General features: G+C 43.8%; 2 protein-coding genes across 5 annotated transcripts in view; one reads left to right on the top strand and one right to left on the bottom strand.

Annotated features, from left to right (window-relative positions):
- LOC127009699 (ZZ-type zinc finger-containing protein 3-like) overlaps positions 1-1,072 on the bottom strand; it is a 29,006-nt gene extending 27,934 nt beyond the window's left edge. The window contains exon 1 of one of the 2 annotated variants that reach the window (XM_050883031.1): positions 946-1,072. The gene's annotated coding sequence lies outside the window, so the exon portion shown is untranslated. Of the gene's footprint in view, positions 1-904 lie in introns of both variants that reach the window. The other variant, XM_050883030.1, reaches the window with a different exon arrangement.
- A 1,679-nt stretch (positions 1,073-2,751) lies between these two features.
- On the top strand, positions 2,752-27,315 carry LOC127009697 (TAF6-like RNA polymerase II p300/CBP-associated factor-associated factor 65 kDa subunit 6L). Of its 3 annotated transcripts, XM_050883026.1 has the most exons (10): positions 2,889-3,557; positions 7,125-7,238; positions 8,515-8,655; positions 12,929-13,026; positions 16,453-16,592; positions 16,732-16,883; positions 17,095-17,274; positions 21,340-21,444; positions 24,001-24,267; positions 24,956-27,315. In XM_050883026.1, the coding sequence occupies exons 2-10, from the start codon at positions 7,233-7,235 to the stop codon at positions 25,616-25,618; spliced, it is 1,752 nt and encodes a 583-aa protein (XP_050738983.1). In that variant the 5' UTR covers positions 2,889-3,557; positions 7,125-7,232; the 3' UTR covers positions 25,619-27,315. The 3 variants fall into 3 exon arrangements, with proteins under 3 accessions (XP_050738982.1, XP_050738983.1, XP_050738981.1); XM_050883025.1 differs by lacking the exons at positions 2,889-3,557; positions 7,125-7,238 and adding an exon at positions 2,752-2,859; XM_050883024.1 differs by lacking the exon at positions 7,125-7,238 and having other exon boundaries at positions 2,890-3,557.
- Positions 27,316-27,742: the final 427 nt, after the last annotated feature.

The following is a 27,742-nucleotide window of genomic DNA, read 5'->3' as shown; positions in this document are numbered from 1 at the left end:
TTAGTTAGCGATTAGCCCACGCATGTGAGACAGGTCCACCACGCGTGGTTATTTTTTTTTTTTTAAACACGCACCTTTACCCAAAGGCTTTTGTAAAGGTTTGGGCCGGGTATAGTATTAGGTAAAGGTGCGTGTTCTAAAAAAATAAATAACCCCGCGTGGGGGACCTGTCTCACATGCGTAATAATGGCTATCAAACTAACCGGATCGCGGCAACACTGCTCACCTCCCAATATGGCCGCCATCAAACACATCACAGTATAATATGCTTTTTCACTACCTTTACCACTTTGTCTACTTTTTTTTTTTTCGCCATATTATGGTTAAGGACATGTATCAATATTATCAAAGTATCCCAGTCCCCCCGTGACACCCTGAGGCGGCCGCAAAAAACTCACTAACTTTTCAAAAATCGCTAGCAGCGATTCTATCAATTTGCGAGGCATATATATGGGGTTCAAAATGCATTGAAGTATGAGATCTAACCCATGGTTAGGGTGAGAAGTACCGTGGTGAGATGGGCAACTCTCTGGACATTTACCCATGTGACACTCTATTAATCTTTATCATCCCAGGTATAGTAAGTAGGGCTACATAACTATATAATTATAATGTGTGTGTGTGTGTCTGTGAAATATACAGTTGAAAGTACTGAAAGTAGAGGAGAGGAAATGGAAATTAGCTAATAGCGGACTTACAATTTTGGCACTCCGCTAACGCTACCAGTAATCTGCTAAATTTTTCAATCCGCTAACGTTTTTTTAGCTCGATAATTAGCGATTAGCAGAATGCCCACCTCTGGTATTGACCTCGTGCGGGACTGACTGATTGACTGCGGAATGCCATCTTGGCGCCGCAACCTCATGCAAGATGGCCACTTTCCTTTTGCCCGTACGACTCTTACTTCTGTAGTAGCCGTGGGGTGAGTGGGGGAGCCAGGCTTACCGCTTGGTCTTCCACAGTGCTGCCCAAGGGCTCTAGAGTGTATTCTCTGGACTCGTCGGTGCTACCCACGACGCCAATGTGTGGGGGACCCCTTAAAAGTGAACCTCCGTCAACTCACCCCTTGAGGGTGTTTAGGGCTAGGCTGTGGGCCCCTGCCTCTGTTGACAGTGGACTAGTGTTATCAGGAGTTGTTGGTTGTTTTGTCCTGTGAACTTGAACCTGTCGAGTCACTTCTGCAATGGACAATCATGCGTGTTGAGGGCGTGGAAGGCAAATGGACAATCATCAGTGTAGCCTACTAATTTCGAGATGCTGACTGCTTATTTCTGGAAAAAATATGATGCTGTTTATCATGGATATAGTATTTTCTCCAAAAATTACTAAATGATTGATTTTTCAATGCTTTTTGTGGACCCGTCGCCGCAACCGCATAATAGCTCGCAGAGGTTCAACTTGGACACCCGTGGGAAATCGAGGGTTTTGGATGGGGGAGCGTATTTAAACATCTCCAGCCGAACTTTACATAACCTCCTCCATCTATTCTTCCTCCGAGATATAAACACTGTCTCAGAGTTCACACAATATTTCAGACTTTCACGCACAGCACAAGACCAGCGCTATTTCAGCTTGCTCCTCTTTCTCATATATTGAGGCACTATTTAGCACACAGAAGCACTTTTCAAACCATATATCAAGCATAATAATGAAAAAAATCTATATAAACACTCTGTCTCAGGGAGTTGTCCACAGCACGAATTGAAGGATCGAGTAGCTACTAGTAGGTAGAAACTTAAGTGTCATTTCTGCTTCTTGTTCCTCTTTTTATATAATGAGGCACTATATATTTAGCACACAGAAGCACTTTTCAAATTTCAGGTGTTCACAAACCACAATAAAACTGTTTCAAACCTCAAATTCTCACAACAATGCATCGATGCAGCAAATAAAGCGAACAGAATGTTGGGCTTCATTAAAAGAAACTTTTTATTCAAGAATAAAGATGTAATACTTCCACTTTGCAATAGTTTAGTCAGACCCCACTTGGAATATGCGGTACAGTTTTGGTCTCCCCACCATGCAAAGGACATTGCTAAATTAGAAGGTGTTCAGCGTTGGGCAACAAAAATGATCCCTAATTCCTTGCGCAACAAATTAATCTTACGAAGAAAGGTTTTCCACCCTTAACATGTTATCTCTTGAGAAACGTCGCCTCCGAGGAAAACTGATCGAATGTTTTAAAATACTTCATGGTTTCACGAATGTAGACAGATCAAATTAACATTGTTTATGATCGATGACACTTTGCGTACGAGGAACAATGGCGTAAAACTCAAATGTAGACAAGTAAATTCAGACTGCACCAAATTTTTCTTCACCAACGTTGTAGTGCGAGAATGGAATAAGCTCCCACCGTAAGTGGTCCAGTGTAACACGACTGACTCCTTTAAAAACAAGCTCGACCGTCACTTCCATGAGCTTAATATCAACTAGAGTTGAAATGCATCGTTTTGGAGCCTTCTGATTAATGTAGAACCACTTAGGTTTAAGGACAGACCACCTAGTCTGGACCATGGGGTCTATGTGGTCTGATTTTCTATGTAAATCTATGTAAATCAACTAATCCCAGAACCGAGTAAACCGAGTAGTACTCACTCAACTAATCCCAGAACCGAGTAGTATTCACTCAACTAATCCCAGAACCGAGTAAACCGAGTAGTACTCACTCAACTAATCCCAGAACCGAGTAGTACTCACTCAACTAATCACAGAACCGAGTAAACCGAGTAGTACTCACTCAACAAATCCCCAAACCGAGTAAACCGAGTAGTAATCGGACCGAAACTCACATCCCTATATAAGTTCAGTACAACACGCCGACACCAGCACACCGCCGCCAAGATGGCCTTCACCGAGGTAAACATCACGCCGCCCCCCCTCCCACTCTCCAATGTCCACAGCCAAACGCCTCATCTCCCGCACCTGCCACGCCTCCTGGGACGACATGCTCCCCCACACCCTCTGCATCACCTCCATGGGCCCGTACCGCACCAGCTCCACCCCACAGCCGTGGGTGAGGAAAACGTCCCGCGTCCTAGACGTGGTTCTGACGCGCCTCCGCCTGGGCCACACGACACTCGGCGCTCACCTCCACCGCCTGGCCTACCCCCGACCCTCACTGCCCCAGGGTGCAGGACCGTCGAGGAGACTATTGAGCACCTCCTGCTGCACTGCCCCCTTTTCCACTCCCAGCGAGTGTTTCTACGACACCAACTCCACTCCCTGGACGTGCCCACCTTCGGCCTGACCACACTGCTGGCGGCGGCAGACGTCCACCCCTCACGGCAGGAATCTGTCATCCGCCTTACCTGTGCCTTCCTCAGGAAGACGGGGCGGCTGACGCGCCTGTGAGGCCCTCACAGGACGACACCTGAAAAGAAGAAAAGTGGAGCATATAACTCATGAGTTGGAAAAGAAGGGAGGAACGTAGAGGCACACCCACTCAAAAGTAGACTGGGAATAGATAAATCACTAAGGCAAAACCGTCTGTCTGTCAGATAGGGGGCAGGGCTACACCGTGTGCTAAGGACATGGGAGACAGGAATGACAGCCGGGTAAGTAGCCCGTCATTATATGGATGTGATTCTGGTGCTATTATCTGGTGAGCCAACTGGCACTGCAGTCTCCATAGAAATAGATATAGGGAACCTTATATCCTCTAGGATACATAGATTTTGGTATTATTTCGGATTGTTCCCCATCTCACAGCAGTACTTCTCATCTGATATATGTCATTATTCTGTGCATTTTGAACCTCATGTATATTCATCGCAAACTGCTAGAAACGTTGCTAGCGAGATTTGAAAAAGTTAGTGGGTTTCTTGTGGACGCCTCTGGGCGCAGTGGGGGGGGCTGGGAGGGAGCATAACACCGAGGGGAGTCGAGGAGGGCGAAGCCTCCCCGTTAGCTAGGTTATGTCAAGTTAGGTTAGGGTAAATTTATTTGGCATGCAGGGTGGGGTGACGGAAATACTCAACGGAGGATGGGGCATGGCGGCGGGGGTGGCCCACTACGTGGGCGGGTGTTGCAAGAAACATCTCCTCGTCAAAATAAGTCGCTCTGCTGTCCACCATGCATGCATGCTGGGGGAATACACAGCAGGAAAAACGTATTTTGCGGCATATAATGCACACCTAAAGTTTTCACATAAAGAATGGCAGAAAGTTACCCCTGCGCAATAAATGCCGAAGGTACAAATTTGATTGCTTTTTTCTTCGGTCTGCCTTTTTCCACCATAATTTTTAAGTTTGTGTTCTCGCAGTTAAGAAGAGAACATTTCTATCCACCTCATCAAACTTATTTCCCAACCTATTTCGTGTGATCAGATCTCCTCTCTCCCTTCTTTATTCCAGTGTCGTCAAATCAATCTTCTTCAATCTGTCTTCATATGTCATACTCGAGAGTTCTGGGACCATTTAAGTTGCAATTCTCTGTATCCTTTCCAACTTTATGATATCCTTCTTTTTGTGAGGCGACCACAACTGTAGCATATTCAAGCTTTGGTCTTATCATTGTTATTATTATTTTCTTCATTATTTCTTTGTCCATAAAATGGAATGATGCCCTTATATTTTGCATCATCTTGTAGGTTTCTCCAAACAACTTGTTTTGGGGCTTTTCTGGGGATTGTGTGTCTTGCATCGTTACTCCCAAATCTTTTTCTTCATGTACCACCTTTAAGTTTTCTTCTCCCATCCTGTATATTTTCCTTGGTCTTTTTTACTTTTCCCCATTTCCATAACATGGCACTTGTTTGCATTAAATTATTAAATTATCTCCCGACAACTTTCTGCCTCAAATATATCTTCAAGTTTGGTTACACGGAGGACTGTTGCATTCTGGGATATCTCAACTGAAAATCAAAACAAATAATGGATCCAGATGTTGCAGAGTTTGCTTTGTGGTGTTTTCTGAAGAAAAAAAAAATGAAAGGAAAGCACTTGTTGGTGAGTGAGTGGTTAGCTCGGAGACCAAGGGAAAGTGTGTTACAGCTTCCTACCATTAAGTGCTATGAGAACTTAGCAGTGAGGACCCAGACACAATGAGGTAGTGGCTACGCTTGGAGGAGATTCAAGTCCAAGACCTGCTCAACCTGGTTACTCCAAGCTTATCTAGATTCATGGAACTCATTGTGGTACTGGAATAAAAACATGGATAGCTATTGAACCGATTGGCTGATACACTCTTCTTCTTCTTGTGACCACAACTTACCGACCTCACTAGAAAATAACCGACATGCTGGTGATTGAGTTTCTGACTAGAATTTCAATGAGTTTCCCATGAACTACAGCCAACTTTGAATCTGTACAAAATTCCCGAAAAACTAACGGTTGGGAAACCGTGTTCACACATGCTGGGGCGAGATTCACAGAGATGCGCACTAATGGCCCATGGTAAAAGCTACGAATTAATTATAATTATTTAACTACATATTAACGTTGCCCTCAGATTCATAAAGCTTTCGTTTCATCATAGTTAGAGCCAGTGATTGGATGAGTGCCATCGATCACATCATCAGACTCGGCCAATCACAAGCATGTTTTCAGAACTGTCAGCCAATCGTAAGGTAGCCAGCCGCCTTCAGCTGCGGCTTCAAAACGATCCGTTCTCTCTTCACATTTTCTTCCTTTTTACACAGTACACTCAACCCTCGATTTGCCGGACCTCCATTTGCCGGATTGGGATTTGAGAGACCGGTAAAAAAAAAAAAAAAAAAAAAAAAAGTCGTTTCAAACTAACTACGCGCCAGACAAAGGATGGGGCATCGCGCACGGCATGGCATGGCAGCGCATGCGCGTCACACGCTGGACTGTACACAAGTACACACCATGTGCACACATACATGTGCATGTTTATATATATTATATATTTATATAGGACAGTAGTAGACAGCATGTGGGTGGTGTAGTCCGGGGGTAGTTCGTGGGGGGGTAGGGTAAGACATTTTCCGGGGGTAGTATTGCCATTTCACATTTTTTGCCATTCCGGACAAAATTTTAACCCGTACAAAACCTTCTGTACAGTCACCTCTTGATTAACACGAGTTTAAATAACGCGTTTTTGATTTAACATGAGTTGATATCTAAGGAGATACGTTTAACTATTGCAATATGTTCGGTTTAACACGAGTTTCATCGATGAAACATTATTAATATATTGGTGGGTCACGGAAACAACAAAAACACACTCTCCCACTACTCAAATTTGCTCCTCACCCGTGTCGACCACTGTCCCTCCCCGCCCTGCGTCCCCGCCACCGGCTGCTCCCCTCACCTCCGCTATCCCGCCTCGCCTTCCTCCCTCCTCTTCCCCAAACCACCCATGCTATTGGTGACAAGGACAACTCCCCCAAGTTAAAGTTTTCTAAAGAAAGAATTGCTGCACCACACTTGCGAGTCGCTGAAAGACACTCACCATCACCACCCTGTTGATGCGTTGCTGGTCGCTGCCGCCGTCCGCCGAACTCTCTCCCCCCCCTCCCTCCCCACCCCCCACCTCCTCACAGAGGTGGGGGGTGTACCTGAAGGTTGATTCCCAACCACATGCTACGGTCCACAATGACATCAAACAACTCTGAGCACACCGCTCTTGTCTTATTCTGTAGCAGAGCATAAACACAGGAAACATGTATAGTGTTAAATGGAACGTTTAAGCACATGCACCTGAGTAAACTGTGCTGGTGCCATCTTGAAGTTGCCGTCCATGTAGATGGTCTCTGCAGCTGCCAGATGGCGCAGGTCCTCTTCTGTGGCAAAGGCAATAATGCGACTGATTGCCTCTGGCCCATTGTTGTAAAGTAGGAACTGCTGAGGGTTGGGTCCTAATGTATCCTTCCACTCATCTAGCAAAGTGAAGTTATGCAGGTGTTCGGGCACTGTTGGGGTGCGCCTGTGATACCTGAGGGATCGCTTGGTGTCTGAAGATCCTCACACGGAAAACGCTTCTGCACAGCATGGTCTTGATGGGCAACTGCCTGGGCAAAGATCTGGGATGGCTTGGGGAATCTTCGAAATAGAAACTAAAGCATTCAATATTTTTATTACTCTTTCCCGTTACATTTTTTCTTGTTACTTTTTTTCATGTTACTTTTATTCCTGTAACTTTCTGTCCTACAATCACAGGCAACCGCAGTTGCTCCTAGTTCCAACGGTTGGAAAAAAATACCCAGTGTGACACCGCCTTCAGACCATGTTGTACACTCGCAGAGGTAGCACCCGCATGCTCCGCTTATGCTTGTACGTACTCTAGTGCGCGATCTTTGTGTTTTCAGCACTATATTATTACTATATCATTTATACATTGTACTATATTATATATATCATTTATATTATTATGCTGTATTATTCATATTATTTATCATTGCTATTTGTTAGTAAAATTACTTTTATTCTGTATAAATTAACATTTAAAATAATTTTTGTTAATATTTTTTGGGATATAGGACATATTAATGGGATTCACATTAATTTAAATGGGTAAATTCATTTTGGTTTATGAGTTTTTTGGGTTGCAAGCAAAATTCTGGAATGGATTAAACTCGTAAACCGAGGTGTGACTGTAAATATACATCCTCTAGATGGTGTAACGGGTCCAAAACTACATAATGATACATCCCTGGATTGAAGCAGTCAATTGTGGAAAATAAATTTGCACACCAACCCCAGCTGCCTAAGGAGTAGTACCCTGTCACCACCCTAAACAAAAGGAACAGGCAGCAAAAGTCTTAACCCTTTCCTTGCGCGCATTGTGGATGCGACTATCCCCAGGCGCAGTCGGGCAGCCCAATAGGGGGTCTCTTTTAACCTCTGTATCTCAAAAACTATTCATCACAGCAAAAAACCAAAAACACCATTGGAAAGAGGAGGTCCAGATCTATAGGAGTCGGTTATGTATGCCTCTCTTGCGAACGTACATGCACGTTCAGGGAGTGTTGAATGTTAACACTTACATCAGTGCGTGCGTGATGATCAGCCATATTGAGGGAACTGTGGACGTCTTTTCTTCAGATTCTGGCAAGGGAGAATTGCCAACTGCAATATTTACAACTATTTGGTCAAAGAATCAGTCGGTGATAGGTGAAGCTATCCAAAAATGCCGCTATATTGGGCAAGAACATCCACCAGTTACTCGTCTGTAGATTTGCCGCGCTGGGCTGATATGATTTTCCACCAAATTTAGTGAAGAATCCACTCAATTGGCAATCCTATGTTGTGAGAATTAGTGTTGGAACACTCTCATACGTGGGAGATTTGAGTATGGGTGGAGGTCGCAGCGGGCGTTTAGCACCACCAGCAAATACGCCTAACGCCTGCTGCAAGCGTTTAGCAATGAAAGGGTTAAGGCTTAAGCAGTGTGAGGAACTGGGCAATCCCGGCTAATTTTTCTTCGAGAGTTTTAAAGGATACTAATTTGATTGTAGATCAGTTTATTTTGCCAATGGTCTATTAGTTCAGGTGAGTTTGTGGTTACTGTGTATATTTTATAAATACATTATATCTCAATTCATTACAGGGAGATGAGAAACGCTGTGCCCAGGTGGCTGTGGAAAGCATCATCACATGGGGGGAAGCAGTTGGAGTAGCAGACCTCCCTCAAGACCTAGCTCGGTCCATCGCAGCAGATGTCACTTACAGGCTTCGACAGACCCTCAGTGTAAGCATATATTTCATCTTTGGTTTCTGTTTGTACTGCATGGAGTGCCTTGAGATGCCAGTGGATACCTGCATAGCATCTACATGGTCCATTTCCTAGTGGCCTAGTAGCAGATAAAAAAATGTTTACCTCTGAACACAAATATTGCCATTGCTCACTTAATCAGATGTGACACTCTGTATCCGTACTACCATTTGCTTTTCATCAATTTGGACTCAAAATCTCTATATTTCAAATACTGTTATTTGTCCTCCTAGCCCCTATTTCTGTTTTGGGGTTGACGGGTGGTGCAAGTGTGATGCCTGCCCTCAAAACCAGGCCCAGGGTTAGCCTTCAAAGGGCTCTGCAAGTGGACTCATAGAACATCCTGGGCCTCTTGGATGATTACTAACTGCCTAACCTATTGAATATCTCAGAAAGCTGAAGTTGAATAAAGTGGCTGTCTGAGACCTGACAGTGATGTGATCAGTGGGGGGGCATACATACACCAATTGATGGTGTAACATGAGTAAGAGTGCCAGTTAAGGTGTAGCTATAGGCATCTCCAGCCATCCGTAGCCATTTGCTGAGGTTACTCTGATTGATGAGTGTATATACCAAAGACGAGTTGAAAAAATAATTTCTTTAACCCGGTAGCAGCGGGGATCACGTTTCTTAATGGTCCCTCTAAGCAAGAAAAATGAGAAAAAATCACCCTTCACACAAACCATTTCATAATATATATCAAAGCATTTCTGATCAGATTATGTATCATCTATTTGGGGGGGTTTAAATTGTGGCACAAATTTGGCCCATCGCTGCTACACGGTAAAGCCACAAATTTGACCCGTCGCTGCTACACGGTAAAGCCACAAATTTGACCCGTCGCTGCTACACGGTAAAGCCACAAATTTGGCCCGTCGCAGCTACCGGGTTAATCTCCGTTTTTAATTTCGTGTGGTTTGTGTGAGAAATGAGTGCTAGTAATTGAGAGGTGCCTCTGCTTATGCTGCTGCTCTCGCCCCACTGTGTGCTGGCCCATCTCCCTCCACCATCACTCCTCTCTCCTCTCGTGTGAATAGCAAAAGTCATCCTCATTAAATGTTGATTAAGACTTCAGCTTCTTTAATCTTCATCCTATATTAGTATGGCCTTTATGTAGAAATGAGTTCGGAGCCAAGAGGTGTCTACTGTCAGTCGGACTCTCATGAAGGAGTGGCGAGTTACAGGTTGGAAAATAATTGTTACAATTGGTCTCTTATGAATAACAAGGTGACCTCCATGCACCATCGGTGGTCACATTGTTATCATACAAAACTGAGACATTGTCACTCAGTCATTATCAGATACTATAAGGTATGGCGTGATCTATCTGTCGGGTTTTTCCATTGACAATTGTATTTCTACAAAACAAATCCAAATTAATAATAATACATTGATATCCTACTATAACAGTGTGAATAGCAAAAGTCATCCTCATTCATGTATAGCTGAAAAAATTTCTTTAATCTTCATCCTTTGTTAGTATGGCATATGTGTGAGAAATGAGTTCTGGTAACCAAGAGGTGCCTCTACTTACATCGCACCTCTCACCCCGCCATTGGCCGACCTATCTTCCTCCACCATCACTTCTCTCTGAGCTCTCTCCTCTCTTATGAATAACAACAAGTCATCCCTGAACTGCCTGTGCTTTGTGTATGCCACATTGTTGCCAGGTCAGCCAATTTCATTGTCACTCAGTCATTATCAGATACTTGAGATATAACAGGTACTTAGAACCCATGCTTTCCTAGTGGTTTTGGACCACAAATTCCATTTCATAATAAAAAATAGACTCAAACCCGCTGTTTCACTCGGTACATGTTTTAAAAAATAAGCACTTATGAAGGACGGCAGACTCTGCTGCTGCTGCTGCCACTGCCAACAATTGCATTGATAGTAGCGGTGGCAGCGGCACAGCAGCAGCAGAGTCCACCATTTTCATTGTGGGCTCAAGTGCTTATTTTTCCTAATTTCCATGTATTTCAAGGACAAAACCTTTATTTCTGGTGAGTTTTGATTTGTTTTATATTACTCTGCATTATTTGTTTCTCAGAAGTCACTAGTTTTTGGGACAACTTTTTGGCTTAGGTCATCATCATTTATCTCATGCCCCAAGCCTTTGGCACCATATCACACTCAGTATGGCAGTGGGTTACACTGGCAGGAGGGAGAGGCTGTCAAATTATCACATGCAGCAAATACTCATGACTGTTTCATCAGCTGACTTTGTCATCAAGATGGCGGCCGAGCCACAAAAAACTGAGATTGTACACTGGGAGTCAAAAATTCTGGCAGGAAGTAAACAATAACAATTCTGGTGGGCTGCAGTAGCCACCCTGTCAGTAATAGATACTAAATAAAATACATTTTCACTTCCCCATTTGAATCTTGATCTGAGAGGTGTCTTGATAGCTCTCCGAACCTTTTCTTTATTAACTTCTACAACATTCATGGTCTTCGTTCTAATTTCCCTTCTGTGGAACACCATCTCTCCCCTAAACCTCACCTCCTCTTCCTCACCAAAACACAGGTTCCTGAGGCTACTGACTAATCTCTATTCCATCCCCTCCTACTATCTCTATCGTAAATTTCAATCTAAAGCTGGATTTTGCATCTACGTACTCAATGACATCACTTGCTCTCGTGCCCACGACCTTGACTCTTCTGAATTTTTCACCATCTGGCTAAGACTTCACTGTCACTATGACTAAATACATCTGTGCTGTTTATCACATAATTCTACCAACTATGTAAAATTCTTTGACTCTTTGAATTCCAAAGTGGAGCACATCTTGACTCACTCTCCCTTTGCTGAAATCTCCATCTTAGGAGAGTTCAATGTTCACCACCAGCTTTGGCTTTCATCCTCTTTTACTGACCAGCCTGGTGAACAAGCCTCTTTTTTTTTTTTTTTTTTTTTTTTTTTTCCAGCACAGAGCAACTCAAGGGCAACAAAAAGAAGATGTAAAAAAAAAAAAAAGTCTGTTTACTGTTGCTCTCATATAGTAATAAGTATTGAGTGGCCAAAAGAGAGGTCAATTTCGGATGGAGAGGTGTCTTGATACACTTTTTGAAAGGTTAAGTCATAAGAGGGAGGAAATACAGATAAATGAAGACTATTCCAGAGTTACCAGTAAAGGGAATGAAAGAATGGAGATGCTGGTTAATTCTTGCATAAGGGGTTTGGATAGTATAGGGTTGAGCATGAGTAGAAAGTGTGCAGCGGAGCCGCAGGAGGGGGGGAGGCATGCAGTTAGCAAGTTCAGAAGAGCAGTCAGCATGAAAATATCGATAGAGGATAGAAAGGGAGGCAACATCGCGGCGGAATTTACGAGGTAGAAGGGTGTCAGTGAGAGGAGGAGAGCTGATGAGACGAAGAGCCTTAGACTTCACTCTGTCCAGAAGAGCTGTGTGAGTGGAGCCCCCCACACATGAGATGCATACTCCATACGAAGGCGGACAAGGCCCCTATATATGGAAAGCATCTGTGCGAGGGAGAAGAACTGGCAGAGATGATACAGAACGCCCAACCTCGAGGAAGCTGATTTAGTAAGAGAGGAGATGTGAAGTTTCCAGTTGAGATTTTGAGCTAAGGATAGATCTTTCTATAACATCCCCTATTCTTCGACAACACTCAGCTGTCACCTTCTACACTAAACATCCTTGGTCTATCCTTAACCAAAAATCTTAGCTGGAAACTTTATATCTCTTCTCTCACTAAATCAGCTTCCTTAAGGTTGGGTGTTTTGTATCGTTTCCACCAGTTATTATACAGGGGCCTTGTCCATCCATGTATAGAGTATGCATCTCATGTGTGGGGGTGCTCCACACACACAGCCCCACTAGACAGAGTTAAGTCAAAGGCTCTTTGTCTCATCAACTCTCCTCCTCATACCAGCAGTTTTCTACCTCTTAAATTCCGCTGCCATGTTGTATCTTTCTCTCTTCTATCGATATTTTCATGCTGACTGCTCTTATGAACTTGCTAACTGCATGCCTCCCCCCTCCTGTGACCCTGCTGCACTTGACTATCTACTCTAGCTCATCCCTATACTGTCCAAACCCCATAGCTTAGTGGTACTGTATGTCTGATTCAGCCTTCCAGCAACTCTTAATTACAGTTAAAAAGCTTTGTGAGAGTGTACAGGTCTACGCTTGCTGGTCTGAGCCCAGCGGAGAAAAAGTATTGTTTAGCTATGAATGCAATTTTCCTGAGTGTAAAATATTTGACAAGCAACTTTTATATCCTCAGGTGTGTGGACAGTTCCTAAGACACAGCAAGAGGCGCAGACTTACTCCAGATGATGTTAATCAAGCTCTCATGTGGATGGACATCCCTTCTGTCAATGGGTATTCAATTTAGATAAATGTTATTCCTAAGTTTTGTATAGCATTTGGTACATCACAACTCAGTGCTATTGGCATTGTACTCAAGTGCTCTGGGGATGGGTTTTATCTGCTGTTTTGATATGAAGTGTGGGGCTGAATGGGTAAAGGAAAATAACAGATGTTTTGAAATTAGATTACCTGAGAATAATTATGCCTTAGAGGTAGTATGACAATGAGAAGTAATGGTATAGCATATAAGTAGAAATTAGTAGTTTGCTGGATATGGCAAGTCTAAGGGTGCTAAGTGGTTCAGACAAGCAAATGAAATCTTAACCCTTTCACTACGGCCTGGCCAAAACAGCGCCCCGCGCCATATCCGGGCTCGCCGAGCGCCAAATTTCAAATGTCGCTATTGAATATAACAAGTTTTCAGCCATAAACTCAACTTAATCATCATGTATTATATATGAAAACATGCAGAATTAAATGGTGCACATAAAGAAACATAAATTAATTGATAATTTTGAGATGTAAGTATAAATATAGAGATAAAATTACTCGTATATTGGCTAAAGCGAACCAGGACGAAGTATGCTCGTCCTCTGATATGGTATGGGGCACGCAAGGATGCAGTATTCACGTCCTCATGTTGAAGGGGTTAAAGAAGGCAGGATAGGTAGAGTTTTAATAGGTGAAATGGAAGTATAAATATTTGAACGAAAGCTTAACCTCTTCAATCTGGTGACATATCTTTGTCCTTCTGTAGTTAGTCTACCTGAACCATTCACTAGTAGAAGTGCAAAAATGCGATCTAAGAATTATTCGTCCAGACCAGTGAAATCACAAAAATATCAAGACCTTCAAAAATTTTACCACTCCTGTTGAAGTACATGAAAGTGTCTCCAATTCAAATCCTTGTTTCCCACCATGTATGCTGTCACCAGCATTTCCATGGACAAGAGATTGGGAACATTGCCATTCAGTTGGGAAGGTACCACTGCTGTGCTATTTTCTTTTGTTTTTTCATTTTTAATCACAGTTCATGTGATTTATATGTATCACAGTATACACTTGTTAAGTGCAAGTGTTTGGTGCATATCATGTGTGATATAAATCAGATATATGATAAAATTATACAGTTGTGAAAAAAAATATTGTGCTGTCTGTGCTGGCATCTGTTTCATTGACATGATCTGTGCAGGTTTTCACAAATAAATGTTATTGTTTTCTATAGTTATCTGTATTACTGAAAAGCAGTAATTATTGGCCTACTGGAAGGGTACATCACACAAAGAATGATGAAGTGAGTATGAAATTCTTCCTCAACTTAAGAAAATTGGCTGCTTCAAGGGATTTCATTTCCCAGTTTGATGATGATTGTGCAATATGACAAAGATCTGGATCTTCAAGTTGCTTGTGCTCCATGTCTTACTCTTTGGCTATGAGACATGAACACTGACTGGTGACTTGAAGAGGTGGATTGATGCCTTTGACAATAAGCGCTAATGCAGAATCATTGGGTATCGCTGGAATGACTGACAAGCTGACGATTACTCCATGAGACTGATTCAAGGCCTTTCACATGCATAGTCTGTGAATGTCACACAGCTACACAGGCATGTGGCTTACTACCCAAAAGCCAACCCGGCTCACCTGATTTTTTTTGTAAGAGGCAATCCTGAGTGTAAGAGGCCAAGGGGATTCCCACAGAGCTCATGGCTTGATCATGTTGATAGATTCTGCCATGAAGTACTTAGGACGGGTAGGGGCCTGCATGGAGACTTACCTGGAGGAACCCCTGGGTCTGGTGTGGAAAAGTGGTCGAGGCAATGTTCCCCCGGAGTATGCTTCTATTAATTGATTTAGTGAGTGGACACAATTTTAGTCTTTTCAAGGACTACGATGATGATGTAGTTGGGTATGGTGTGATGTGTGGTAAGGCTGGGTGTGATGTGTGGTGTGACTGGGTATGATGTGTGGTGTGGTGTGGTGTTACTTGGTGTGATGTGTGGTGTGGTTTGGCTGGGTGTGATGTGTAATGGTGTGCTTAGGTGTGATGTGTAGTGTATTCTGGCTGGATGTGATTTGTGGTGTTGTGTTAGTGGGAGTGATGTGTGGTGTGGTGTGGCTGGGTGTGATGTGTGGTGTGGTGTGGCTGGATGTGGTGTATAGTGTGGCTGGATGTTGTGTGTTGCTGGGTATGTTGTCAGTTCCATACCCAAGGGGAGTCGGATGACGCCCCCATCTTCTAAAAGGTCCATTTTCAAAATCCCAAACTCCCCAGCTGATTTGGCTCACTTACCTTACCACTCGCCCCTCTTTAATGGGATTCACATTAATTTAAATGGGGAAATTCATTTTGGTTTGCGAGCAAAATTACGGAATGAATTAAGCTTATAAACTGAGGTATGATTGTACAGTGATACCTCAGTTTACAAGCGCCTTACTTTACGAGTGTTTTGATTTACGAGCCAAAAAAATTCACTAAAAATGCCTTGGTTTATGAGCAGTGACTTGGTGTATGAGCATTCTGTTTGTATAAGTTGGAGACGCGAGCATGGGTTCCCTTTCTTCGCTGCTAGACGAGAACACTCAGAGCGTAAAACAATGGGAATGGGGTCTCAGTCAATGTTGTACACTCAGTTAGCACAGTTAGCACCCGTGTACTCATGTCCGCTTACGTTTGTACTGTAGTGTGTGATCTGTGTTTTCAGCACTACAGTGTGCGTTCATTTTGGCTTACGTGTTTTTTGGTTTGCAAGCAAAATTCCAGAATGAATTGAGCTCATAAATCAAGGTATGACTATATTGTATATTTTCATGCTAACTATGTTTCTGTCAATTAAAAAACCCAAATAAAAGTGCATAACACACATAGACATCTGGAGGCTCTTAGTTTACTTGTATGGTTATTTATGAGGCATTAAAGAACATTTTCATCGTCTTTCAAACTGATGTTAGTCCACTGTATGTTCAAATGCATATCAATTATAACTATTTTAGGTATATAAATCAGTTATATGGAATTGATTACACAATTAGACATATCTGTAGGCACCTAGTTCACTCATGTGGGGATTTATGAGGTACTAAAGTATGGGTTTTTATTGTCTTCAACACGTACACCATCGTTATGTATCTGCTATTTATATGCCTTACTATTATTAGGTGAGAGTACAAAAAGTATCTGAGAAGAGTATGAAAAACTTTCCAGTTCAGTTTTAGCTTGTACACCAAATTTTTAAAATTGGCACTATTTTAAAATGACGTTGGCATGTCGTGCAGTTTATCTCGTCTGTTTTAAAATGGTGTTAGCATCCTGGAAGTTGATAGTATTTTTATCCTCTTAAACTACCTATTTTTTATTCTTTTTTTTCAGATATGCAGAAAGAAGCAAGTTGTCTAAAATATGTATTTTTTAAATCGGGGCAATTTTTTTTGTGTCAGGTACACAAGCAGTGAGCCAACGGAGTGGCAAGCAGTGCCAGAGGTTGGGGTGCACATCCCTCATGATCCCACAGTCAACTTGGCAAGCACGGGCCTCAGTGGAGATATATTTCACCAGCCCGGCAGCCCATGTGTTAGAGGTCAGAGAGGTTTAGCTTATTCGTTTTTGTTTGTCTTTAGTCATAGATGTTTGATTTTAGCAAATTAGTTTGTTTTTTCAGACTTATTTTAGTAAGAGCATACATTTCATGAAAAGCTATGACTTCTTTTTCTACACAGGAGAATGGGCCTATATCAGTGGACACACCATAGTTAAGGGAGAAGGTAGTGGAGACTCCATTCCTGCCCCACTATCCCTCTCTTCAGACCACCAACAGTATTATCAGACACTGTTCACTGTTATTGCTGGACCATCAAATGACCTCTTCAAAGTTAGTAGATATGTAATAGCTGCCACTGTTCTATGTCAGTGATACACCATTTAATGATCTGTTTTAAAAATAGAAATCATATATATACAGTGGTAAGGTTGTTCAATAGAGATGGTTGATTGAAAACATTTAGATTCACTCATTCTATAAAGATTTTTCTTAGAAATTGGTTGGTGTTAAACAGGAGCCCATTTTACACATTGTTCATCAGATGATGTGTGAGGATGTGGCCTCTAACCCTGGTGTGAATGGCATGGTGGGCTACATAGTGGGAGGAGTGATGCGCGGGGCTCACAAAGCAAGACAGAAGCCTTGCATCCTTCGTCGACTGCTCCTAATAGTGCAGGCACTCCTACTTAACTCCAACATTCATCTGGGGCCACAGAATTATGTGAGTTATTGGTAGCATGGTGTTCACTGGTTTGGTAACAGAGACTGAGTATCATCATAATAATCATCACAAACCCCTTCTTACTATTCAATCAATAAAGGAAAAGACATACCTCATGAAGCAAAAAACATTACTTATTCCATTCATTGTAGATTGGCATGACATTGACCCTCTTCTACTTCCTTGCACTTTCCCTTCTTCTATTAGACTGAATTTTATTTAATAGTTTCCCTGTATTCATTTAGTATTCAGTTAGAGATGCCATCAGGCCCGGGTGGCGGGTATGAATACACAAATTTTGCAATCTCCGTGCCAAGAGTGCTGGCGATATGTTCAGCAGCCAGCTGTTGACCCATGGCTTCATTTAAAGGGGCAGGTAGACCTGGGGGATGGAGGAGCTCTGTTGTTGGGCATTCAAGAATGTAATGAATTAATGGGTCCTGTTGCAGGTCAAGGCAGAGAGGGTAGGGGTCGGGTTCTCTATTGCTGATTTCAACTTTCGGGGTGGAAGGTTGGACGTTGAGGCTGGTAGTTAGTATTGGTCCTATACCAGGAGGCTTATCTGGATCCTTGGGTTATAGGCCTTGGTGAGGGTTGCAGGTGGGATTTGCTGTGGCGGTATTGAGTGTTCGCTGAGTTGTGGCCCAGCTTGGCGCCATATTCAGTGTGATTTTAGGCAAGGTCCATGCAAGGTTGGCTGCCTGGTCCGCCTCCTTGTCCCTGCCAACCTGACATGACTTGGTATCCAGTGCAGTAAAACGTGCTTGCCCTGGGATACAAGTCTTTCTGCTTGTAGGAAGATAGAAGTTAAGAGCTGTGTATTGTCAGTGATATTACCACTTTGGAGCACCTGGAGGGTGGATAGTGAGTCACAGTTTGTGACAGTGTTGGTGTGGGGCTGGTGTGTAGTGTAGAATAGTGCCTTTTTTTTTTTTTCACAGCAAAGGAGACAGTTCAAGGGTGTAAAAAAAAAAAAAAAACAATAATGAAAAAAAGCCCGCTATTTACTGCTCCTGAATGGAGTGCAAAGGAGTGGCCAAAAGGAGAGGTCAATTTTGGGAGGAGAGGTGTCCTGATACCCTCTTCTTGAAAGAGTTCAAGTCGTAGGCAGGAGGAAATATAGATGAAAGAAGATTGTTCCGGAGTTTACCAACATGAGGGATGAAAGAGTGAAGATGCTGGTTAACTCTTGCATAAGGGGTTTGAACAGTATAGAGATGAGCTTGATTAAAAAGTCGTGAGGCAAGGCCGCTGGAGGGGGGGAGGCATGCAGTTAGCAAGTTCAAAAGAGCAGTCAGCGTGAAAATATCGATAGACGATAGAAAGGGAGGCAACATCGCGATGTAATTTAAGAGGTAGAAGAATATCAGTAAGAGGAGGAGAGCTAATGAGACAAAGAGCCTTAGACTCCACTCTGTCCAGAAGAGCTGTGTGAGTGGAGGAGTGGAGCCCCCCCACACATGAGATGCATACTCCATAAATTATGAGGGCAGACAAGGCCCCTGTATATGGATAGCAACTGTGCGGGGGAGAAGAACTGGTGGAGACGATACAGAACGCCCAACCTTGAGGAAGCTGATTTAGTGAGAGAAGATATGTGAAGTTTCCAGTTAAGATTTTGAGTTAAGGATAGACCAAGGATATTTAGTGTTAAAGAAGGTGACAGCTGAGTGTTGTTGAAGAATAGGGGATGGGTGTTTGGAAGATTGTGTCGAGTTGATAGGTGGAAAAATTGAGTTTTTGAGGCATTGAAGGACACAAGGTTCCTTCTACCCCAGTCGGAAATGATAGTAAGGTGTGAGGTTAAGCATTCTGCCTGTTGGGATGGTCTTCTATTGGAAGAAGTTGAATAATGCAGAGTGGAGTCGTTGGCGTATGAGTGGACAGGACAGTTTGTTATGGAAAGAAAGAAAGGGCGCTCTCTCGGTGGCAATCAGCTCGCCACACCTACCAATATCCCCCCCCCTTTCTCTCGCTCTCGCTCTCTCTCAACTCTACAACGGACCTGGAATATCTTTACCGAACCTAGACACAACTGAATCCATTGAGTCAGGGTTCTGTAGAGCCATATTCTGGTCGCATTGTGGAGTCATGGGAAAAGTGGTGATGTTTTAGGCCAGTGGCAGGCAACTTACAGCCCGCAGGCTATATCAGGCCCATGAAGCCCTAGCTTCCGGCTTGCCACCCTGCTAGGCATTAACATTGCAATTCAGCCCGCGAAACCCCGGAAGAATCCTGCCAAACAGCATCTTCTGGCAAATATTGTTTGGCATCCATTTGCTCCTTGCCTTACTCCCCATGAGTTGCCAAGTCTGTCCTTTTAAAGACAATCTGTTCTTTTTAAGATCTGATTGTCCTATTTAATTTTTAAAAAAGGACAGGCTGTAACTGTCCATGCTATCTCGTGTGTGCAACCTGAAGCAGGAGATCAACATTTTCCTCCTCCTTTTGCCTTCTTCTTCCCCACGCTAATCATTTTGACCCACAATGGCTCGCTCACCTGGCCCTACTCATGGACGTCACTGTGCATCTAAATGCCCTCATTGTGAAGGCAAAGACATTCTCGTGACAGTCATGCATGCACACGTCAACACTCTCAGTCGTCTGTGTTAAGTTTGCATATATTCCTTGCCTTGCTGCTTGTGCTCCTGGTGACATGGAGCTGGACACTTGCATTAGTGTTGTTGCTTCTCGGCGGGAGGAATTTGCCTCCCATTTCGCAGGAGTCAGGCCACTGGCTGCAGACTTCAAGCTGTTCACCACCCCCTTTGACTTCCCTGTAGACGATGCCCTTGGCACACTGCAGATGGAGTTAGGCCCCCTTCACACTGTGCCAACTCTGGGCCACAACAACCCAGCAACTTTTGGATTTGACAAGTCGGCTCCCATGCTCCCAGACTTTTTTTTATTTATTTATTTATTTATTTTTTTTTTGGGGTGTCAGCTAGTATGATTGCTGACAGTCGTTGCCTGTCAGAGACATTCAACCAACTAGTTGCCAGCATGTCTGCGACATGCTGGCAGTTAGTCTCAAGACAAGTCTCAATGGTCATTTTTTGTAATGGCACCATGTCTACCATGACTCTGCCGACCAATTGTCCAACAGTCACAGAGGGTCGCCAATTCTCGACAAGACTCTGTAACCTGGTTGGCTGATCAGTTGGCCAACAGTTGTCAAGGAGTTGGCAGACAGTCTTCCCAATGGTCTTCCTGACTGTCTTGGCGGCAGCTTTGCAAACTGTCGCCAAATTCTACCCAGAATTTTAAAAGGATATTTTGGATGCAGACATCTGCCCAGGGCTCTCCTTTTCATGGGTCCTGGGGTATATACCATAATAATGGGCTTCGACTTTCTGTTGTGTCATTCAACCCCAGAGAGAGACAGCAGGAGTGACTGAAAAATCCCGACTTGGGGCGGGGCACGAACCCGCATCGTCCTGGATGCAGCGCCGTCACACTATCCACTCAGCCACCACCCTAGCAGACCATGGCAGCTTTTAATAAATTAACAATGGCAGTCATTTAAGGGATAAGGATATGATGCAAGAGTGAGTGAAATCAGGCTTCCAGTGATGTGATCATTCTAGGGATTCAACTAAGCACACATGTCAATTGTATGAGAAGGCAAATGAGCAGTCAGAAATTATGAACAAGTGTTTTCAGTAAGCTTTCACAGTCAAAAGTGATGAAAATTGGGAAGTGACCTGATGGAAAAAAAATTCAGAAAAGCATTATTGAGGGGCTTTGAAGTGGAAGTACAAGAGGTGAAGAATTTATTATAAAAAGATGTAAGAAAGGCTCCAGGCTGTGATGGGGTTTTAAACTGAATATTGAAAGACTGTTGGGATCAACTAGCAGATCACATACAGAAATTGGTTGAAGAAGGCCAAGTCCAAAAACTCTTCTGGTTAGATTGAAAGTTTTGAAGAGAATTAACATAGTGGTGGGTACTTTATTTCAAAACCCAATTTTTTGGAGGACAGATGGAATTTATGGCCTGATTTTCTTAGTAAAGGTCATCATCGGTCCATAGCATTTATACTTGAGAATTTTTTTCCTTGACAGATGCGTGACATAATCAACGTGCTTGTATACTGCATCATCATTGAGCGGAAGTCGCCACAAGACACCCAGATGATTCGGAGCTTGGCCTGCAATGTACTCCTTCAGGTAAGAAAGTTTGGTTCTTATCTAACTTTATTTAGCTCACATCAAAAATGTCTCTTGCAACCTTTTGACCCTACAAGGCATTTTTATTCCCCTCCATTTTAGAAAAGTAAGAAAATCAAAATAAGTAATTGTCTTTATTATACAATAAGCAAAGTCCAGAAGGCTGAGGATTGCTAGTTCCTGGTTCCAAAGATGCGACCCTTGCCGCTGGACTTGGTATAGCAATGCTGGCGGTGTGGTAAAGGAGATTGATCACATCCCTGTTAGTACTCACTGGAGGATCCTCCAGAACTGAAGGGTTTTCCAGAGTACTGAGCTCTTTACTACCGACCACAGACCAGGGCTGCACTCAGTAGTATGCAGTGGCAGTCTCAAATTGGTTTGAAATGCTTGGTACTTTGGAGGACCCTGGAGAGATATGGGATACCTTTAAACATGAAACTCTCAAAGCTGCTGAGGAGTGCATCGGAGAGGGCCCCAGGTCTAGGAGTGGTGTTACCTCGAGGGAGACACTGGAGAATCTAAAGGAGAGTTATGCTGCCAGGCTGGCTGGGGACTCGGAGTGATACAGGACTCTGTCACAAAGGACTAGAACCTTTCTTAGGAGGGATAAGGAGAGGTGCGTCAGAGATTTCACTGAGGATGTTGAGAGTTGTTTGAATACAAACGACCTTAGACCTGCCTTTTGAGCTCTGAAAAAGCTCTGCTCCAAATCCACATCTCAGATGAGTATTATCTGAACAGTTGATGGGCAGATAGTATCAGATGTGGATGGGTTCCGGGCCCATTGGGCTGAGTACTTTGGGCAGTTATACACAGCACAACCCCCATGTGGACAGCTCTCTCTGGCTGGGTTGCGGATGGCGACTGCTGATCCACCAATAGACGAAACTCCACCTTCTCTTGCAGAAGTGAGAGAGGTTGTGAGGAAGCTGAAGGAGGGAAAGGTAGCTGGGGGATCTGTAATATCATGTTGAAAGATGTTGAAAGCTGGAGATGAAGCCATGATATGTGGGTTGCATGTGATGCTGTCTGCTGTGTGGCAGTCTGATGCCATTCCTTTTGATGGGAAAAGGGGATTGGTTGTCCCTATCCGGAAGGGGAAAGGGGACTAACAGGACTGCAACAGTTTCTGTGGTATTACACTGCTCAGTGTGCCAGGCAAGGTGCTTGCTCATCTGCTGCTGGTATGAATTCAATCTCATCTGCTAAAGTTTCAGAGACCTGAGCAATCCAGGTTCATGCCCGGCAAGTCAACAATTGACCAGATCCTAGCACTTCACGTCCTCATGGAATGCCGACGTGAGTTTCAACAGGGGTTGCTCACGGCCTATGTCGATCTCAAGAAGGCTTTTGACTCAGCGAATCATGAGGCACTCTGAGATATTCTGTGGATCCGTGGGATTCCTGTAAGGATTATTAACCTGATGACTGGCCTTTACTCTGGAACTAAGAGTGCAGTGAAGTGTGGGGGAGGTATTTCCAGCTTCTTCACTGTTAATTCAGGAGTGAGGCAGGGGTGTGTCTTTGCTCCATCACTTTTCAACATTTACATTGACTGGGTATTAGGCAAAGTTGCTGATCAAAGTTGTTGCGGAGCATCTGTTGGGAACATGAAGATCACTGATCTTGTTTTTGCTGACGATGCTGGACTCTTTGTGGAATCACTGGAGGTCCTGGTGATGGCTCTCAAAGTGCTGCATGAGGAGGCAAAGCCTCTGGGACTGAAGGTTTCCTGGACCAAAATCAAGGTCCAGTCATTTGGAGGCTTGCTGGATGACACAGTTCAGTCTGTCCATGCATGTGGTAAGGATGTCAGGGTCACCAAAAGCTTCACATACCTAGGTAGCATAATTCAACAATGCATTGGTGGGCTGACCCACTGTGTTATGGACTCGCTCAATGCAAGTATATGGCATTGTAGATATCTTTGCAGATGGACAAAGATTTGAATCTTTAAGATGCTTGTGCTCCCTGTCTTACTGTATGACTGTGAAACATGGATACTGAATAGTGACTTGGAGAGACATGTCGATACCTTTGGTACCAAGTGCCTTCACAGGATCATGGGGTATCACTGGGATGACTTTGTGTTGAACCAGCAACTACTCTGTGAAACTGAATCAAGGCCAGTAACCAGGTTAGTCCTTGAATGCAAACTCCGGCTATTTAGGCACGTGGCGCACCTCCTGGTCGATCCTGCTCACAGGGTTGTTTCTGTACAAGACAATCCTGAGTGGAGGAGACCAAGGGGATGCCCATAGAACTCATGACTGAGGCAAGTCAGCCAATCCTGCCAGGAAAGATTTGGGATGGACAGGTCAGCTGCATGGGAGCTTGCTCGGGAGGACCGCTGGGAGTATGGACAGTGAGTGAGTGAAGTGATGCACCCCCGGGCATAGGCTCCCCATTAGTTAATTAGTATTTTGCACAATTAAGGGGTAGAATGTGAAAAAAACTTGATTGTTAATTTGCCATCTTAACAAGGAAATGAATCCTAAATTGTTACAGCTAATACCATTGGTGTCAGATAAGGATCAGATACTGTTCCTACAGGTAGTGTCACGGGAACCTGGCTGTCGTGTGACATGGGAAGGGGTGGTGAGCAGTCTGGGTGGAGTGGTGGCCAGTAGCAGCAGACCCTGGGGACAACATGTGGGAGCATTGATTGGCCTTCTCACCTTGGGCTGCCCTGCACTTCTCCACAGCCTCACTCCCATAGCTCGATCATACCACAACCGCCTGGCCCATGCTATTGCTCAGGCATCCAGCCCCAGCACCCGAGATGCCCTAGACGCACACACTGCCAAATGCTTTCTTCTGGTAAGTTACTGTCTTGATTTAATGCAGTTTTTCCCTGGAACTGAATGGACAGAATACCACACACACATTGTTCACATCCCTCTTCGATGTTGTTAATGATATAGATTATAACCTTCCTTTTTAAAACATATATAATCTCTGAGGTATGCTGGTTCATTATACAAGACTCAATTCCACTGCATGTTTTAAGAGATGACTAAATGGGACAAGACCCTTAACCCTTTCACTCCGGCGACGCCGATGTTGGCATCTGACGGCCGTCCGACGGCGTCACCGTTAGTCCTCTTCTAAACCTCTTAATCCTCTTCCATTTCCTCTTAATCCTCTTCTGAACCTCTTAATAGAAAATGGAAGAGGATTAAGAGGAATTTAGAGGAGGATTGAGAGGTTTAGAAGAGGATTAATCCTCTTCCATTTTCTCTTAACATGGAAAGGGTTAAATGATAGTAGATTTAGGTTGGGAATGGACAGTGCCCAAACTTTTTTGCAGACAATTCTTCATAAAATTTGCATGAATATTTTTTACCCCCACCCAACTTCTTCAGGAAATGGAGTCTATTGATCATGACATCATATTGAAGAAAATGTCTTGTGTAGGCTTTATCATTTTTTTTTTAATATTCTTGTCTTAAGATTATTTATAAAAGTGTATAAAAATGTATTAATTCAAAATTTATCTTCCCCATAGGCTGGACTTGTTAATGTCATGAAAAGCTATGTAAAAAGTCTCCCAGACAACATGGTCATGTTTGCATCATCCAAAGAATCTGCACCATCTCCAGCTCAGTCATCCAGTGGTATGGGTGATGAACAGGTACCCTTTGAACAAGTGCAAGAAATCTACAACCTAGGGGAGGAGGCATATGGGTCAGCCTTTATTACTCAGGTGCCAACAGTGTACCTTTGTTGCACCCCTAATCATGTTCCAAGCTTTTTGCAGTCATCTGTGTATAGGGACCAAGCCATCTCTGGGGATGCTCTTCTCAATCCCCCACCAGCCAGGCGACCCAAGCACAAAGCTTCAACTCCACACCACCACCACCAGTCCCCTAGCAGAGCTAAGGGAAGGAGGAGCCACCAGCCTATTGCACCATCACAGGTCTTTGAGGGGTACAGGAGCCTACCAGAAAAATCTTGTATCCAAGTCAATATTGGAGGATGTCCCACCAAGAACTTGAACAAGCTGAAGAGGAGAGAATGTTCTCTACCAACAGTTGTGCCACACCCACACCGACCCCTCCTCTCCCGCTATTGTGCACGCCTCACTGGCTGTATGCCTCACAACACTTTCACAAAGCCCCTGCATGCTCCACTAAGATCTGGACCCTCCTTACAGTACCTCATTTTGTAAGTTAAGCCATTATCATCATCATCTCCCATTGTTAATTTTCTGCAGAAGAAAGGCCTTTCCAAATACCCTCCTCCTCTCTTTCTGTTGTTAGCATACCCTATCTTCCATATTATTATTATGAATTTAAATATGCTATCAGCTGATCAACTAACAATAAATACAGTGCACAATAAATTACATGGACAAATTGGAAGTTATATTTATATTATTAATAGTGTACTCTCCCAATTTGTAAATGTGAAGCAATTCACTGTACACATTTGTGTTAGTTGTCAAGATAAACTTTAACCCTTAAACGACGGCCATCATTTATTTAATCAAACAGCGTGGTCCACACAGATGGCCATCGTTTATTTAATTAAACACAGCGTGGTCCACACAGATGGCCATCGTTTATTTAATTAAACACAGCGTGGTCCACACAGATGGCCATCGTTTGTTTAATCAGACTCTTTTGCTCAAATTTGACGGATTCTGTGACTTGCCGAGTTGTCTGCCAGCATATCTGATCCTCGTGGAATTGACGTAAGATCATTAGTCCTCATTGAGCAGTCCTGGGACCCTAAGATAAGAAAACCCAGTGACACATCAGGAGGAAAGGATGGGATAGAGAGTGAAGATTATTCTGAGTACAGGTAACTCGCGATTTATGCGAGTATTATGTCCCTGAAGAGGTCGCGTAAATCAAAAACAATGTAAATCAAACAAGAGGTAGGTTTCTATCGAAAAATAAATATTCACTTCATTCGGTGGAGAGAGAGAGAGAGAGAATATCCATATCACTGAGATATCCACTCAGGCACTCAGTCTCAGCCTCACTCGTGTGAAGAAGAAATGAGGGACACCATGAGCCACTGGCTAGTATTGGTACCGGTACCAAGCAGTCTAGTACCAGTACCGTACCGTATAGCTGGTACCGGTACCTGCCCACCCCTATATAATGTTGAGTAGCGTGGCAGCGTGGGTACTGTATTGTTGTTCAGTGTCGCGTGGGAAGAATTGAGCTCAGCTGTGTGGCCGCGGCGCTGTGTGGCCGCGGCGCCGTGTGAGTCCAGTTGCGTGAGACATCTGGTGGCCACTCCATAAAATATCGCGTTTAAGTGAAAAAACGTAAGTTAAACATTTCTTTGGATTTTGGACCCCGCATTATTTAAAAAACACGTAAACCAAACTCCGTAAATCGAGTTACCTGTACAAGGATAACAGTGATGAAAACATTGTGAGTAGTGATGGCAGTAGTGAGTGACCTAGAGAGTGATGATGTTATTTCACCATCTGTACTGCACTTTAGCCCAGCAAGTGCTTCCATGACAACAGAACAGGGTAAGAGGGCTACGCATAAGGCATTTGTTCCCCCGACTGAAACACCCAGCTCTGAGGTGGACTGAAAGTAAGAGAGTAAAGTAGATGTCTAAATTATTTTGGTGTAAAGAATAATTCATATTATTGACATTGTTGTGAGAGGGAGGAAGTGTGAAGCGTGCCGCCACTGTGGCCAGCCTGTGTTGACACGTGCATCCTGGGTGAAGGCCCGCCCCGAGCTGTCTGGAGCAGTGTTTCGTGCCAGCAGCTCACACCCTGGCTACATTTCACAAGCTCAAGCGTGACTATTACACAACGTATCGCAATTTGGATTTCACCACTGTTTTCAGCGAGTTAAGACGCTTCATATAATGTGAATAAACAACACAAAAATAGCAGCTGTTTTTACCTGTATCCAGGGACCATTCAGTGAAAACAATACCCATTGTTTAAGGGTAAGGTAAAGTTGGGGGCATACGCTGGAGCAGCGCGTGGCCTCGGTGCTCATCTCCGTAACATTGGGCCTTGAGCCTGTGGTGGGAGGGAGCCCATTACCCCGGGACACAGGGCCAGTGTGACATCCGGGTTACCACAGTTTATCTTCCCCAGGTTTCCCCAGGTACCCATTTATCGACCAGCCCGAGAGGGAGGATGAACAGCTGGGTGAGCTGCACGCCGACTGCCCTGGCCGGGATTCAAACCCGGGCCCGCGGAGTAGAAGCCAGGCACACTGACCACGGAGGCGTATAAGGGTTAAATATAGCTTAATTTATTATATAAAAAAATTTTAGCAATGAATCTTTGAATCTCATGATGTGGGGA

Source organism: Eriocheir sinensis, chromosome 41 (genome assembly GCF_024679095.1).
Source record: "Eriocheir sinensis breed Jianghai 21 chromosome 41, ASM2467909v1, whole genome shotgun sequence".
Lineage (NCBI taxonomy): Eukaryota > Metazoa > Arthropoda > Malacostraca > Decapoda > Varunidae > Eriocheir > Eriocheir sinensis.
The sequence above is the reverse complement of the archived record's forward strand: the minus strand, read 5'-3'. Positions and strand labels throughout refer to the sequence as shown.

Excerpts from the sequence above, each read along its gene's own strand:
- LOC127009697 (XM_050883024.1), top strand. The coding sequence starts at position 3,534 with ATGGGAGACAGGAATGACAGCCGG. Across the intron at positions 8,656-12,928 it reads GGCTTCGACAGACCCTCAGT|GTGTGTGGACAGTTCCTAAG; the intron begins GTAAGCATATAT and ends TTATATCCTCAG. Across the intron at positions 21,445-24,000 it reads CCTGCAATGTACTCCTTCAG|GTAGTGTCACGGGAACCTGG; the intron begins GTAAGAAAGTTT and ends CTGTTCCTACAG.